Source organism: Dipodomys ordii, unplaced genomic scaffold (assembly GCF_000151885.1).
Source record: "Dipodomys ordii isolate 6190 unplaced genomic scaffold, Dord_2.0 Scaffold43, whole genome shotgun sequence".
Taxonomy (NCBI): domain Eukaryota; kingdom Metazoa; phylum Chordata; class Mammalia; order Rodentia; family Heteromyidae; genus Dipodomys; species Dipodomys ordii.
The window spans coordinates 7834973-7852233 of NW_012267259.1; the positions used below are offsets into that span (position 1 = coordinate 7834973).

Genomic DNA, 17261 nt, shown 5'->3' on the forward strand with positions numbered 1-17261 from the left:
AAAAATTGTACTGAACACCTACACTTTTCCATGTCCTTATGCCTTAAACCACACAATTACTTATACAGCTTCACTCTGCTTTACGTTTTGTAAGCAGTCTACAGATAGCGTATACGGGGCAGGTGCGTGAGTGAGGGGTAAACAATACGCTATTGTAAGATACCGAAGTAGAAAAAGTACCGCCCAGGTGAAGGCACTTTCCGGCACCCAGTTTCGGGAATGTGGGCTGGGGCCCCAACAGGTGGGGCCCTCCAAAAGGATAGTGGGAAGCCCACCAGGCATAATTTTAAATAATAATACAGAAGAGGGAGAAACGGGGTGTCCTGACGTTGGCCTGACTAGGAAGGAATCGACCACTGACATGATCAGAAGTGATTGTCATCCCACCTGACCTTTTGTATGTCGGATTAATGCCTATCTTGTGAGCAACCAGCTTGTGTAAGACCCAGGATCTTCCTTCCCCGGGATCCGAACTTTTTCTGGCACTAGCCCGACCGTAACCTCCTTTATCCTCTCTAAAAAGTGCTCTCGATCTTTGCTGGTCTGCGATGCCGCAACAGGATCTGAACACCCGCGGGTCTCGTTGGGAGGCGCAGCGAGGCCGACCTCACTGCGGTCGGTGGCGTTTGGCTGCGGCCCTGGGTGCCTCTGCCCGCACTGTAATGGGCGTGACCCGTCCAGCACTTCAGAGAACTCCGCTTCCAGCTTCAGTTTAATAACACTCAAGCGATTTAAATCATTGAGAGCGATTGTCCTCCAGAAGCTGAAGTTCCATCCCTCCCAGGAACGGAGTGGATCGCCAGCTCGGATCAGCTTCCTTATCCAGTTTTGGCGTAGCCAGGGGCGCCCTCTTCCGGAGCCAACCTTCACACATCTGCGCCCTCAGGATTGCCGGGATCTCATTTGCTAAGCCTAGTTGGGAGTATGCGAAGGCTCCGTCCTTAGGCCAAATGGCCCTCACCGTCCACCGTAGCCAGCCCCTGACCTTGGGAATCGAAACCTGCGCCGCCACGTTGAATCCGGGCTGCTTCCGCATGAGTCTCCGGTAATCCTGCCTACCGACTTCCGGTTCCGGAACTGCGCTTGAGCTCGTGTGGACGGAAGGGGGCAATGCTGCACTTCCGGCTGTGAGCGAGGAAGGTGGCGGTTGTGCTTCGCAGGTTGACGTGTGAGGGCTCCAGTATTGTAACCCTCTAAATGAACTTTGGAGCGAGAGAAGGCAAGGTCGCTGCGAATGCCTCCAGATCTTCTTCCCCTCGGCCTCGGCCTCGGCCCGCAGCGGGGCGGGCGCTGCTCACTTCCTGGACGGAAATGTGATAGTTAGCATCTGTCACTGCACACACAAAGTGAGGATTCTCATTATGATGGAAGTGTCGGCTGGAGCCACTGCATATTTAGCTTCCTTTTTTTTCCTGGTGGAGTTAAATTTAAGCACAAATTTGCTCGTTAACCTATACCCAGAGAACCTTTCATTTCGATCCTGATTATGCTTGTGACCTTTTTTATATCCTTCCTTAGATAATTTAAAAATAAAGCCATTTGAAAGCCCTATTGGATGCAGACTCTTGAAGGATAAGGTATAATTAAGGTTCCGAAGCCAGATACACCGGAAGTAAAAAGAGCTCTGTATTTCGTAATCAAGTCCCTTAAGCTCTGTCTGTTTGGGTCATACAATGATTAAAAATCCTTCGCTGGGAAAGTTTCTGTGAGGATGAGAGCGATCAGGCACACAAAAATGCCTAGTCTTGTTGGCGCCTAGCAAGTCTTCTAAATTACAATGCAGATGGTGTCGATGATCATTTGCTGTTCTTTTCCTGATCTTGCAGCAAACTACCTTCCCTCATCCCTCACTCTCACACAAATGCCCACCGCAGTCCCTCCCCCCAGCGTGAATGGGCTCAGACTCTCAGTACATCCTTCCACTGCCTTAGCTCTTAGCAAATGGTCTGTTTCTTGTTTAAAGCCATTACATGAGCGTTCTGAGGCCTCCCTTGAAATGTATAACCTTTCCTTCTAGTACAAATAGTATATTCCCTAATGTCTCTTCTGTCTTCTGGATTCCTCACACCTCTCTAGTCACATCAGCCAGAGCAAATAACATGAATACAATCATGCTTGGAGTTGTTCTTACTTTCCTACTTACCCTTTGTTATCATATCTTTCTACTCACACTTGAAATTCCAGTTTTATTCTTTTCCCTAGGTTGTCTTTGCTACTCTCTGTTCAAAGTCGCCATCACTCCTGAATTTTATGATTCTCTTTGCTACCTTGACTATTCTCCAGAAGAATCATACACAAGATACCTGTATTCAGTCTTTTTTTTTTCTGGTCGGTCGTTAGCATTAGGAAATTTTTAAAAAGCAGGAGGTTCAAGTGAACTCTGGGCCTGGGCACTGTCCCTTAGCTCTTCAGCTCAAGGATAGAGCTCTACCATTTGAGCTACAGCGCCACTTCCGGCTTTTTCTGTTTATGTGGTGCTGAGGAATGGAACCCAGGGCCTCACGCATGCAAAGCAAGCATTCTACCACTAAGACACCTTCCTAGCCCCTTGACTTCATTCAAATGTTTTCATCCCAAACCAAAATGTCCTAAAAAATAGCCTAGTCTTGGACAAATTTTGTAAATTTTAAAGAGCCCTTGTGGGTTACTCAGAATATTTATAGTTATAAAATCTTGATGCAAAAAAACTTGAACCAAAGTTCTATTTGTAGAAATAGTTTTCTCTGTTACTGACCTTTTCAACAAAGTTTTTATGTTGGTCACACAAAATTTAAATAAGGAACTTGAAGATAGGTGGGAATTCTCCAATGAGTGGTAACCAGAAACCTCTTACTGGATTTCCATAAACTGGTTTATTTATTACACAGTTTGGCTCAGCAGAACTGTTTCATAATGAAACTGAAAGATGACTCCCAGTGGGCAAATTGACCTCTGTTCTACAGGTTGATTTTTATCCCCTGGGAGAATTGATTGCTGACAAGAAATGTTAGACTAGAAAATCTCCTCCCCTGTTGACTCAATAAGCAGGATCCAGTATCTTAGGTCTTCCTGTGGAAAAGAAACAAGTAGACATTCTAGAAGTAACGATAACTTTTGATACTATTGCTAATATTAAGAGCATCAGGAAATTTTAAAAAAGCAGGAGGTTCAAGGAACATTGATATTATTTCTAGCATAAACAGGTGTTTTGAAGTTAGTATCCTACCCTAAATTTGGTGGGAATGCCTCTAGGTTTTCTAACCATCATGCTTTGTCTCTATTAGAATGGCTAGTATAACTATTTACATTATAATTTTGGATTTTTGAGACAAAGTTCCTGATAATCTTAAAAGCATGAGAGTTGTTTCTCTTCCCGTGTCTCTTCTCAATCCGAATAAATGGCCTTACAAAACACTGCTCAGGCAGGAAAGTCCCTCAGATGCTCACCTCCAATTAACCACTAGAAAACTGGAGTGGAGCTATGGCTTAAAATTGTAAGAGTACTAGCCTTGAGCAAAAAGAGCGCAGGGACAGCACCCAGGTCCCGAGTTCAAGCCCCATGACCAACCAAAAAAAAAGAAAACAGGGGGCTGGGAAGGTGGCTCAGTGGTAGAGCACTTGCCTTGCATGCTCGAGGCCCTGGGTTCGATTCCTCAGCACCACATAAGAAAAAAGCCGGAAGTGGCGCTGTGGCTCAAGTGGTAGAGTGCTAGCCTTGAGCTGAAGAGCTGAGGGACAGTGCCCAGGCCCAAAGTTCCCACGACCGGACCCCCCCGCCCCCCCAAAAAAAACACATTGCTTTTTGTCTATAACTGTGAACAGGAAGTCACCATCTCATGGTTGAGCCATCAGAAGAGCAAAGAGTTAGATTGCTGTTCCAGTTTGAAATTTGTGGCTAAGAGCAAGTCTCAACTGGGAACAATTTGTGATTTGAGCAGGAATAATAGTAATGACCTTTATTTGAGGCTTTTTGCTTAAAAATATTTTCTATTTCTTAAATTTGGAAATAAATATATTTATATAGTTCAAAATCTTTTAATTTTGTAAGTATGAAAGAGAATTGTATTTAAAAAATATCACTCCCTAAAACCCCTTTTAGTTCCTTTTGTATCTTCCTACGGATTCTCTTTTGTTTTTTTCTGCTGATGCTGGGGCTTGAACTTGGGGCTTGGGGACTGTCCCTGAGCCTTCTTGCTCATGGTTAACACTCCACTTGAGGCACAACTCCACTTCCTGCATTTTTGAAAGATAACTGAAGAGTCTCAGGGGCTTTCCTGACCTGAATGGCTTCAAACCAGGATCCTCAGATTCCCTTGAATAGCTAGGACTACAGGTGTGAACCACTGGTGCCTGGCATCTTTCTACAGATTCTTGATAAAACTATTAGTGTATTCCTTCCATTAGACCTTCATTTTTAATTGTCTTATTGTCAAGATGATGTACAAAGGGGTTACAGTTACATAAGTAAGGTAATAAGTACATTTCTTGTCAAACTTGTTACCCCTTCCCTCATTTTTCTTTTACTTTCCCTCCCTACCCAACCATTATAACTTCTTTGAGCCAGGCTACCATATTCCTTTCTTTGAAACAACCACCTTTTTTAAAAGGTACGAAAATAAAATTAAAATTAAAGGTACAAATAATATAACACAATATATTTAACTGTGCAAATTGATATTCACCCCTATCACAGCATGTATTTCAAACAGTATTCCATTATCTGTATACCATCTTTTATTGATTTATCCACCTGTTTTTGAACATTTGGCCCATTTGTATTCTGGCCATGAGTATCTGTTGCCAAGTATTTGTTTGGACACCTGTTTCTAGTTCTTTGGGGTCTATACCTCAGAGTGGAATTGTTAGTTCAAAGGGTAATTTAACTTACTGAAGACCTGCCAGACTATTTTGTACAGTAGCTGTACCATTTTCCATCCTCATCAACAACATGAGGATCCTAATTTGTCTACATATCGTCTATAGTGGTTATCCTGATGTGTGGAGTAGAGCTCTGTGGTGTTGGCTGGTTCTTCCTTGATGACTAATGATGGACTTCTTTCCATGTACTTATTGATCACTTATGTATTTTTTTAATTCCAGGAAATCATTTTTACATTGCTGATTTTTAATCATCCCTGAGATATACTTGATTGTTCTAAACCTTTTTTTTAAAAAAAATGATACTGCAGCCAGAATGTTCTAGCAGATTTTGACAGTTTTAGAATGTGTTTTGCAATTCTCCTAAGTTTCATTCACATCACAGAAAGGCAGCACGTTCAAATAGATGTAGGTTCCATTAGGATACATTTGCTATGGAATTGACGTCACTTGTGAATCATTTCATACCCATCAGATGTCATTCCTGAGCAATTTCTGATCCAGGGCTTGACTAAGAACCTTTAGAAGGTTCTCTTTGGTTTAAAATATCACTCACACAATCTCAGTGGTGTAGCCTATGGCAGAGAATTGTCTTCAGTTTTTCAGGGGCCATTTCCTAGGTCTGCACAGAAATCTTCCCATAACATATCTATTGCAGAGGCTAAGCACCTGCCCTATCTCCTCCCACCAAACCCCCTCAGGCTGGTGCTTTCTCATCACTCTCTGCTAATCATGCCTCCCAGAGAAGTCCCACCTGTGGACAGATAACCTCCTTCTCCATGATAGAATCACTGTTCCTTGAAGTCAAGGTGACCCTTGTGGCCAGGTGCCAGTCATTTGTTCTGCCCTGAAGTTCTTACCTTTAACTTCCCACAGCCTCAAACCTCAGCTTCCACCTCCTCCTCCCTGTTCTTCTCCCCTTCCTCACTCCTCTTTGCCTATTTTCCTGACAACTGTTTATTGTGTATTTCAACTTTATCTACTCACTCCCCCCTTCCTCTTACTGTGACTCCAAAGAATTGAGGTGATTTAGAAAAGTTGTCAACTTGCTCTCATTGAAGTAGACTCTACAGTACCGTCTGCATCTGATGTGAATAATCACATATTTTTCAATCACATTTACTCTGACATTTACCACTCTGTTCCTGATGTTATTTCTTACCAGTACTGGAGTTCTTTGAAAAATCCTTGGGACTAGATTGTTTTGTCATATACTCTACACTTGGCAAAACGCCCGATTTACTATTTTAGGGCTAGGAGTATAGCTCAGTGGTAGAGGGCTTTCCTTGCACACTTGAATCCCTGTGTTCAATCCCTGGCACTGCAATATATAGAAATAAACAAAAATATGCAACATATAAAAATGTTAAAAGATTCTATTGCCAGAGATTTTACTAAAACATTTATTTTTTAAACAAAAATATACATTCAATCTTAGATTTACAGCATATAGAAATAATTTATCCAAAGCAATTTCATTTAAAATTGATAATATTGCACCCAACAGTTAAAGTCTTTGACACATTTGCTTTGCCAACCTTTCCCACAATTCAAAAAAAAGAGAAAAATCTGAAACTGATACAATTACACAAGAAACTTTTTTGTAAAAAAAGAAACATACAATTCTCCTTATTTACAAGATGAAGTTGTAAACTTTCAGCAATTTACTTCCATCCAATAGCCATACATTCTTGTATCATATCTTCAAAATGCATTATAAAATTAGAATTGAATTTTCCTGTCCTGCATATATAAAGATGAAGTACACATCTTATGATTTCCTTACATATTCAAAGGGACTGATTTTGAACATTTGCTGCTTAAGGATGGAAATTACTCCCAGAACTGAAAAAATAAAAAATACAAAATGGAAGGGGGGAAGAAAGGCAGGCAAGAGAGAAGGAGAAAAAGGACCTGAGTTCAAGCCCAAGTAACGCACGTGCACACACACACATACACACACATACACATACACACACACATACACACAAGTGTCTGTCAAAGGGAATCAGCTCAAAGGGAATCAGCTCAGTTTAAGCATTCTATAACTTTTAATTGACATACACATTTTTGGGATACCTTGTGTTTTTTTCCTTTTTTTTTTTTTGCCAGTTGTGGGGCTTGAATTCAGGGGCTGGGCACGGTTCCTGAGCTGCTTCGGTTCCTGAGCTTCTTTTGCTCAAGGCTAGCACTCTACCACTTGAGCCACAGCACCACCTCTGGCCTTTTCTGTTTATGTGGTAGTGAGGAACTGAACCCAGGGCTTTATGCATGCTATGCAAGCACTTTACCACTAAGCTACTTTCCCAGCCCCTCCTTTTCATTATTTTTTTTTGGGGGGGTCCGGTCCTGGAGCCTGAACTCTGGGCCTGGGCGCTGTCCCTCAGCTCTTCAGCTCAAGGCTAGTACTCTACCACTTGGGCCACAGCAACACTTCTGGCTTTTTTCTTTTTGCTTATGTGGTGCTGAGGAATCGAACCCAGGGCCTCAGGCATGCAAGGCAAGCACTCTACCACTGAGCCACCTTCCCAGCCCCTCCTTTTTATGCTGAGATTGAATAAAGGCCTGAACTCTACCAGTCAGCTACATGGGCAGCCAGCCATGTAATAGCTTAATATGTGTAATAATTTGTAATCTCTATTTGTTCAAGCATTTGTCATGTCTTTGTAATGAAAGCATTCTAAATTCTTCTAGCATTTCCAAGATAGTATTTTACCATGAGCTTTGGTTACCCTACTGTGCCACAAACCACCAGAATTTATTTCTCCTGTTTAAATGTACCTTTTAGTGTCTATTAATATTCTCAGCCTTTAAAAAACTATTTTTTTGGGGGGGGGTCCGGTCGTGGGGCCTGAACTCTGGGCCTGGGCGCTGTCCCTCAGCTCTTCAGCTCAAGGCTAGCACTCCACCAACTTGAGCCACAGCACCACTCCTGGCTTTTTTCTTTTTGGTTATGTGGTGCTGAGGAATCAAACCCAGGGCCTCAGGCATGCAAGGCAAGCGCTCTACCACTGAGCCACCTTTCCAGCCCCTAAAAAGCGATTTTTTTTTGAAGCCCATAAATATCTGCTTTCAGAAAAGGAGGGTAGGGAGTCCAATCCCTTGTATTCCAGGAAGTTGCCAGGACATACCATGGTATGATAAGCCCAAACCAGCCTGTGCCACACACTTAACAAATCTAGTGTGTTTCTTGAGTGTAAGAACCAGGCATGCAGCTTAGAAAAAGTCGTTTCCAGCTCTTCGTTGGTTTCAGGGTGGTGAGTGTTCAGGAAAGGTGGTGTTATCACTGTAAGCTGGGGCGGGGAGCTGAACCGCCCCAGGACAGGGAGATGTCAGGAATGTCACCGGACCGTGGAGGCCGCAGCCAACCAAGCCGGCCGAAAGGTCTCCCCGGGCCCTGCGCCCGCGCGGCGGCCCAACCCGCGTACAGCCGGCGGCGGTCTGTTTAAAAAGAGAACGAGCAGGAGCCGCGTCCGGCCGGGCGGCCTCAGCTGTCCCCCGTGCGCCGGTACTCGGCCGGGCCGTCGGCGATGCCGTCCAGCGGCGCGCGCTTCCGGCGCAGGCTGCGCCCGGACGAGATGAGGTCGGCGTAGCCGCGCTGGTGCGAGAAGGCGTAGGCCGAGCGCCGCGAGGACGCGCCCCGCCGGAACACGCGCTGCCGCTGCTTCCACTGCTCCTCCGCCTTCAACCGCTTGCGGTGTTTCTGGATCTGGGGGAAAGGAGGACGGAAGGGGAGGCCTGAACACAGACGCCTAAAGAAATGGGGGGCACGCACACGCACCCCCGTGCGGGCGGGGACCAGAGGCTGGCGCGCGCTCCATGGCACAAGCCAGGCTGGGCACAGGTTGGAGACCGCCGGTCTCCCCCCACCCCACCCCGTGCCAGGGCTTTGGGGGCACCGAAGTCGCCCACCTGGCGCACACTCTCTTCTTGTCTTTATTCCTCCCCCCCCCCACTTTTTTTTCCTGTTCGGACGTAAGGTTTGCACTCAGGGCCTGGGTGCTTTTTGGCCAAGGCTTTGACCACAGCTCCAGTTCCACCAGAAGCTCTATTTGTGACTTTTTGGAAGTTCATGGGAGATAGAGGAGTCTCACTACGTCCTAGCCAGGGCTGGCTTCAAACCACAGACCTTAGATCTCAGCTTCCTGAGTAGCTGGGATTACAGGTGTGAGTCACCAGCACTAGGCTAGGAATTCATTTTTAAACCCTGTTTGGTTTTTAGTTGTTGTTTTGGAAAGATGCCGTTAACGAGAAACAGCCACTGTTAATCACACTTCCTGTAAGTCTATAGAGTCTGCATAGAAGGGCTCTCAGGGTTAGGGCAGACCTATTTCTCTCTACCTTATCACTTTCTGATGGCCAGATGGTCATTGACAAGAAACGCATGGCAACCACGGGTAATAAGCACACTGCAACCGTTAAGATGATGGTCAACCAAATATATGGCTGTCTCAGCGCATTGGAAGCCGTGCCTGGAAAGAAATGGGGATTGAATTACAGGGGTCCATTTACCCCAAGAGCAGAGTTCATATTCTATAATCCATAAACGGGTTATCTGTTGAGAGTTTTACAATCATATTGGTCTCCCCAAAACATTCAAGGAATGAACATTTCAAATGTGAGTAAGCAAGGTCAAACAAGGAAGATCAGTTCTTTTCAACAAGCAAATGTACATAAAGAAACAAATCGGGGGAAAATGTGCATTTGTTAACACTTTTTTGAGTCAAAAATGCAAATTAGAGGTGGTGTAGCTCAGTAGCATGTGCCAGACCTTAGGTTTACCCCAACACACACACACACACAGAGCAAAACTGAATACTGTTAGAACAGGTTTGACTAGCGTTTGGTAATTTGTCATATATTTCTTAGAGTTTAATTATTGGTCATATGACTATTTTGTTTTCTATCAATTTGGTTATTGTTCTGCATACATTATTTCCAAAGATAAAGATATGGCTAACTTCTGAGTTTTAGGACTCCAAATCTTGATAGTTCATATGTTTAGCAACTTTAGCACTTCTTTGTACTTGATTTTTGTTTTTTTGGTGCTGGTCCTGGGGCAGAAACTCAGGGTTTGGGTGCTGTCTCTGAGATTCTTTTGCTCAAGGTTAGTTTTCCACAGCTCCACTTTGGCTTTTTTGGTGATTATTGGAAATAAAGAGTCTCATGGACTTTCCTATTGGGGCTGGCTTTGAACCTCAATCCTTCGAAGTCAGACTCCTTTGTAGCTAGGATTACAAATGTTACTGGTGGAGACAGTAGCTGGAACATCAGCTCCCACCCCCTTTTCCTTTTTCAGTAATTAGAAATGTAATGGTAGCATAGTCCAAGTCACCTTGCAAAAATTTGTTTGTTTTCTATAATTTGTAGGGCTTGAATTCAGGGCCTGGGCACTGTCCTTGAGCTCTTTTGCTCAAGGGTAGCACTCTACCACTTTAAGCCACTGCTTAACTTCTAGTTTTTTTTTGTTTGTTTGTTTGTTTTCCTTTCTGCCAGTCCTGGGGCTTGAACAATGGGCCTGGGCACTGTCCCTGAGCTTCTTTTGCTCAAAGCTAGCATTTTACCACTTAAGCCACAGCACCACTTCTGGCTTTTTCTGTGCATGTGGTACTGAGGAATCAAACCTAAGGCTTCATGCATGCTAGGCAAGCACTCTACCACTAAGCCACACTTCCAGCCCCCTTCACTTCCCGTTTTTGAGTGGTTAATCGGACATAAGAGTCTCACAGACTTTCCTGCTTGAGCTGGCTTCAAACCGCAATCCTCAGATCTCAGCTACTCTTGAGTAGCTAGTATTACATGCATGAGCCACTGATGCACAAACTTGTATTTTTTTTTTTTTAGTCTTAAGAGTATGTTATACAAGTGGAAAAACTTGATTAAACCATATGAAAAGTTTTATAATCCATTATGTATTTAGGATATGGTTTTGGAAAAATTTTGCCCATTATATATTTCAGATAGCATTTTGGAAATATTTAATTACATTATGGAACTACCAGAAATAGATATATAATCAATTTTCCAATAACCACAAACAGTAGATTTTATGGAAGGAAAAGGGGGAATGTTTCTCTTAGTCTTTTTATTTAATTGAATTTTTTAATGCTAAAACTGGGGTTGTATTAAAGGCCTCTTGATCTCTCTTGGCTTTTTTACTCAAAGCTTCTTGCTGATTAATTGGAGAGAAGAAGCTCATGGGCTTTTTTTCCTTGGCTGGAATGAGATCCTCAGATCTCATTCTTCTATCTAGGATTACAGGCATGAGTCACCAGCATCTGGCTTTTCTTGGCCTTATAATTTTTCAGCTATCCAATTTCACAGCTGCACAATTGTACTTTGATGTTATCTTAACCTACCAACTCACCACCACCAGTGAGAACATGAATTTTATGTAGCAATAATTTACCATCTATATTTATTTACTATACACGTCATTTATTTCATTCATTTTTAAAAATTTAGCCAGAACTTAAAGTTAACATCTAAGCTAGTGACATGTATCTATGCCCTTATCTTTTGGAATTTCCACAATACCAACCTGTAAATTGAAATGAAGACGGAAAGAGAACATGTATTCCAGCACTATGAAAATCAAACATGATGCCAAAATAAAGGGCAATGCTTCCAAAAATGGAAAAAGCATTCACAAAAGTCCAGTAAGAAGTATCCAAGCCAATCTGTTGGGAAACCAGAGAAAAAACAGAGCACTCATTTTGGGGAGTTAGCAAGAAAGAAAGGATCTAGGAATTCAGAAAATGGAATCTGGCAATGTAGTCATGATTTGGTCTGAGTACAAAACAATCAGAAACCAAACCATCCTTGATTCAGGCAAGAAAAAGGAAGTATGCATGGGGGCGGGGGAGGGTTGAAAATAGTATACTTATTTTTGTGAGGTGACAGAGGCTCAGTTGAAGAACAGCCCGTGTACTCAGCCTACGTACATAGAGGTACTGACATAACCAAATACAGTTGTGGAAAGCCACATACCTGGAAATTGACTGTTATTACAAGGGCCGAGGCAACAGTGACAGCGAAAGACTGGTAGTCTGAAGGTGCCTCTCCGTCCTGTCCCACGGTTTGCAAATAAGCTCCAAGAGGTATGAAGAAGAGGACCAAAGACGTTAGGATCCCATGCAGCAAGCTGACAAAGAATCTCTTATAGTTGAATAGTAAGTCCTTTTGTCCCACCACGTATAACCGAGGAAAACGAAGGCTCAGTTTGTCACTCACATCCTTCAGGGGAAAATAAAATTAGAGTGATACCTTATCCATGAGGTGAAAGACATCAGATACATTACCATGCAGTATCTCCTGTTAAGTTTCAGGAAGTAATCGCGAAGCAAGATGACAAAAGATATGACATTAGCTGTGCATGCACAGAGATCAGCCTCAGGGCTTTAGTCTACTGATACTTGATATTTCACTCAGAGAGCCTAGGCAAGATTTTATTACTTTGCTACTTATAAAAGAAAAAAAAATGAATGTTTAAAATGTAGGAAAGACCAGGAGTCAGTGATTCATGCCTGTAATTCTAGCTACTCAGAAGGCTGATATCTGAGGACTGTGGTTCAAAGCCAGCCCAGGCAGGAAAGTCCATGAGACTCTTATCTCTAATAAACTTCCAAAAAAGCTGGAAGTGGAGCTGTGGCTAGAGTGTGGTAGAGAGCTAACATTACACAAAAGAAGCTCAGAGGCAGCACCCAGACCCTTGGACTGGTACACACACACACACACACACACGCACACACACGTAGAGAGGAGACAATATATATTACTTCAGATTTAGGGAGAAAATGTTCACATATAAGCCAATACATGAATAATAATAATGACAATGATAACTTTTTTTGGGAGGGGGATGCTGTACCGAGACTTGAACTGGTACCTCATGCTTTCACTTGGCTTTTTTTCTTGTCTTTTAGGTCTGAGACGGGACTCATTATCTGAACCTTGTGCTCATTGGCTAGCTCTATCAACTGGGTCATGCCTCCAACTCCTCACTTGGCTGTTTTGTTCATGGGCTGGTACTCTGCAGATTCAGGCTTCTACCTCAAGCTTTTTGCTGATTACTTGGAGATAAGAGTCTTGTGGAATTTTCTACAAGGCTGGCTTTGTACCAAAATTCTCAGATCTCAACCTCCTGAGTAGGATTACAAACCTGAGCCAGTGGTGTCTAGTGACCAGTTAATTCTTATTATTGATTAAAACACTTTCTGTTAGAATACCTTTTAGAGACAAAGTGTATATTGACTTGCCAATTAAACACATCAGCATTGGAAAGTGCTAAAATTTACATGCAATCTGCACAAGTTTTATGTGTATGTGTGTGTGTGTGTGTGTCTGTCTGTCTGTCTGTCGTGGGGCTTGAACTCTGGACCTGGGCGTTGTCCCTGCGCTCTTCAGCCCAAGGTGAGCGCTCTACCGCTTGAGCCACAGTGCCACTTCTGGTTTTATTGGTGATAAGAGTCTCACAGACTTTCCTGCCCAGGCTGGCTTTGAACCACGATCCTCAGATCTCAGCCTCCTGAGTAGCTAGAATTATGGGCGTGAGCCACTGGTGCCCAGCTTTCAGTTGGGACTCTTGTCTGAAAGCAACAGATGGATTCTTGCCAATGTAAAGGCAAAAGAAGGATGTGCTGAGGACTCTTTGGTGGACCACTCTCCGATGGCATTGGCTCCACCCAGAACCCCCAGCACAAAGCTCTTACCTGGTCGAGCAGCCCCATGAGGAGCACAGGCAGGCTGGAGTACAGCACGTTGTACAGTGTGATGAACCAGTCCTCATAGGCAGTCTGTGGAGATGGGGGGGGGGAGTGACAAAGGCTTTGTTATGTACCAACACTCACAGGAATGTCCTCAGTCAAAGAGGACTCTTGAATAATTAGCCCTCATCTACCACTGAACAGGACAGGAGGTTGTTTCTATGTAGTAGACAGAGCCACAGGCCTTCCACAGAAACACCACCTCCTCCCTCTCCTGCCATAAATGTGGGGGGCAATAATGCTCCAAAATTTTTCAATAAAAGACTTTATTCTGGCTACATGCCGGTAGCTCATGTCTATAATCCTAGTTTTCCAGGAAGCTGAGATCTGAAGATCGAGGTTCAAAGCCAACCTGGGCAGGAAAATCTGTGAGACTCTTATCTCCAATTAACCACAAAAAGCTGGAAGTGAGCTGTGGCTCAAGTGGTAGAATGCTAGCCTTGAGCACAAAAGCTCAGGGACAGCACCCAGGCCTTGAGTTCAAGCCTCAGGACCAGCGCGTGCGCGCACATGTGCGCGCGCACACATACACACACAGACTGTTCTGATCAGTAGTGCTGGAAGACAAGTCAAAATTCACCATTCAGCCATCCTTTTTATTAATGAATTTGAATACTTGAAACTGAACTAGGATACTTTAAACTTTTTTTGATATTTAAATAAAAACAGTAAAACTATTTCAGAAGCACAAGGACGATCAAGTTTTGTGTTTATTTTGCACAGCCAACGTTTTCATGGAAATGTCATATAAAAATGTCTGGCTGAACATAAACAAGATGTTTCTGGAAGGGATGAAGAACACTGTGTACACTTCATTCCTTGGGGTGGGATGGGAGGGGAATTAGCCTACAGGGGACTGAATTATATGCGGTTCCACCCAGAGTGGGCAACCCAGCCCCACTCCAAGGCTGCCCTGGCCTTTGACCTGAGATTCCTTCAGCCCCACAGCACATTAGTAGCAAAGAAGGTTCGAGAACCACAGGCACTGATGTTAGTTTATTTTATTATTATTATTTTTCCCAGTCTTGGGGCCTGAATTCTGGGCCTGGGCACTGTCCCTCAGCAGTTTAGCTGAAGGCTAGCGCTCTACCACTTGAGACACAGTGCCACTTCCAGTTTTTTCTGCTTATGTGGTGCTGAGAAATTTACCCCAGGGCCTCATGCATGCAAGGCAAGCTCTCTACCACTGAGCCACCTTCCTGTTAGTTTATTTTTTACTAATGGTATTTTTCTACTGAATCATTTTGGGTATATTCAGTATGTACCACCCCATTTCAACAACAACAAGAAAAACAATGAAACAACAAATGGGTTAATGATAATAGATTTTCCATCATCCAAATTTCTTAAAAAATTTTTTTTGGCAGTACTTGGATTTGAATTGGGACCTTACTGCTTGCTAGGCATACTACCACTTGGTCCACACACACACAGCTCTGTTTTGCTTTTTTTTTTTTTAAGGCCTCTTCTGTTTGTCCAGGGCCAGTCTCACTAATACTCACTAGCTATGCCTCCTACATATACAACCATGTTAGGCTTGTTGGTTAATATGGTGTCTTGCTAACTCTTGTACCCAAGCTGGACTCTAACCACCATTCTCCATCTCCAACTTCCAAGTAGTTAGGATTACAGGTATGCACTACCATGCCTAGCTTCCATATATATATATATTTGTTGTTGGTCATTGGGCTTGATCTCTGGGCACTGTCCCTGAGTTCTTCAGTTCAAGGTGAACACTCTACCACTTGAGCCACAGCACCACTTCCAATTTTCTAGTGGTTAATGGCAGATAAGAGTCTCAGACACTTTCCTACCCCGGCTGTCTTTGAACTGCGATCCTCAGATCTCAACCTCCTGAGTGGCTAGGATTACAGGTGTGAGCCACCAGCACCTGGCTCATTAGTCTTAATCAAATACAATTTTATTCTTTTACAGTTGAATAATTTGCCATTCAACTGTTTAGCAAAATAACATGGAAAAATAACCTAAAAATGAAAAAAATATATAAACAACTTCTAAAGTAAACAAAATATTTTTAAAGTATCAGAAACATTCTAGAAATCTAAGCTATAGCCTTAATTATGTCCTTAACTATCAGGACTGATGGCTGACACTGAATTAAGGACACTGGGTACAACACTATTACCGCTCAAGGCACAACTCCACTTTCAGCTTTTTGCTAGTTAATTGCACACACTTTTGTGCCCTATCTGGGTTGGAACCTCAGTCCTCAGATCTCAGCCTGCTGGGTAACTAGGATTACAACAGTGAGCTATAAGCACCTGACTAATTTGGTCTTCAGAACAAGTGTTTTCTTAATGTAAGAACTCTACTCAATACAAAATGCTTTCATGATCCTGTTTTATTACCTGTGCTGAGTAGCCATTGAAGAAGGAGTACCAGAAATGAACCAAAGTAAACGCAAAGTTTTTGTAAAAGAAGTATCGTAGGAACTTGCACATCCTTATATAAGACCACCGGCCATGCACCAGCAGCAACCTCTGCAGAAATCGGAACTGGGCAAAGGAATAGTCGCTGGACATGACAGCCTGCATTCCTTCTTGTCCACTTATCCCAACACCAATGTGCGCAGCTGCAGAGCAGAGGAGGAAGATACTGTGAATCATAAGCTGCTTTGAGGCAAAACATTAGATGCTAAAAATGTCTCTATAGCAAAAACCAAACACCATATATGTGTGTGTATACATATACATATTTATATATGTACACATACATATTCATGGAACAATATATATAAAAGCTTTTGTTCATCTTCCTCACCCCCTGCTCCTGGACCCAATTCCAAGTCATGTTATAGTTCGCTATACAATGCACATGGTAGAGCTTTCACAAATATTTGTGAATACCTCTCAGGCTAGTGGAGAATTCCATTTAGATTATCTGCCCATCTCCCAAACCATTCCTTCTACCCACAGGGTGCACCTCCATGTGGCCTATTGGCCATATCTCACTCAGCCATTTGAAATCTATGGTAGATACTGAAAAGTGACTCTCCACTATAATTCCATACTTGTTCTAATTGGAGAGGTGGAAAAGTAAATATAAATCCTACATTTCCCAGACTGTTTTGCAGCTGGGTTCTCATGGAGAATTAAGTTCACTGTTTATCACCATTGAGACTTGGAGGCACAAGTGAATCAGAACCCTGCACCCCTGCACTTTGTGTATTTGTGCAACAGAATTCATTATCCAGTTGCCCATGTACTGATAGGCAATTACAAAGATTTATTACTGAGAAGGTCTTTAGATGGACCTCAAAGGTAGAAGTTCTTCTAGAGACTCAGTCTAGAACCTGTGTCTTCTGGCCATCCAGAGCTTTTGAAAGCACCAAAGGCCCCATGCTAAAGAATCTACAGAGGACTGTCTACTGTTCTGATTCTAACTTACAGAACCACTCTCCCCCCCACCCCCGACTCAGCCAATCAGTATCTCTTTTGGGATTCAACCAATAAGTACCTCTCTTAGGATTCCGGAATTGGCATTCAAGAGTGTTTATATCTAGAATTTTACCATGTAAATTCATGATGTAAGGTGTGAAGTACATTTCTGGAAGTTTCTGATAGAGAAATAGAGAAAGAAAAGGGGCAGGCAAGCAGGCAGAAAGGCAGACAGAGAGAC

General features: G+C 43.1%; 1 protein-coding gene across 1 annotated transcript in view; it reads right to left on the reverse strand.

The window, feature by feature from the left end:
- Positions 1–8109: 8109 nt before the first annotated feature.
- Positions 8110–17261, reverse strand: part of Atp8b1 (ATPase, aminophospholipid transporter, class I, type 8B, member 1) — a 104896-nt gene continuing 95744 nt past the window's right edge. Inside the window, exons 23-28 of the mRNA XM_013019029.1 lie at positions 15992–16215; positions 13569–13652; positions 11848–12093; positions 11399–11537; positions 9199–9329; positions 8110–8566 (exon numbers count right to left, since the gene is read on the reverse strand). Of these exons, the coding sequence (XP_012874483.1) occupies positions 8345–8566; positions 9199–9329; positions 11399–11537; positions 11848–12093; positions 13569–13652; positions 15992–16215 (1046 nt within the window). The 3' untranslated portion in view covers positions 8110–8344. The remainder of the gene's footprint in view (positions 8567–9198; positions 9330–11398; positions 11538–11847; positions 12094–13568; positions 13653–15991; positions 16216–17261) is intronic.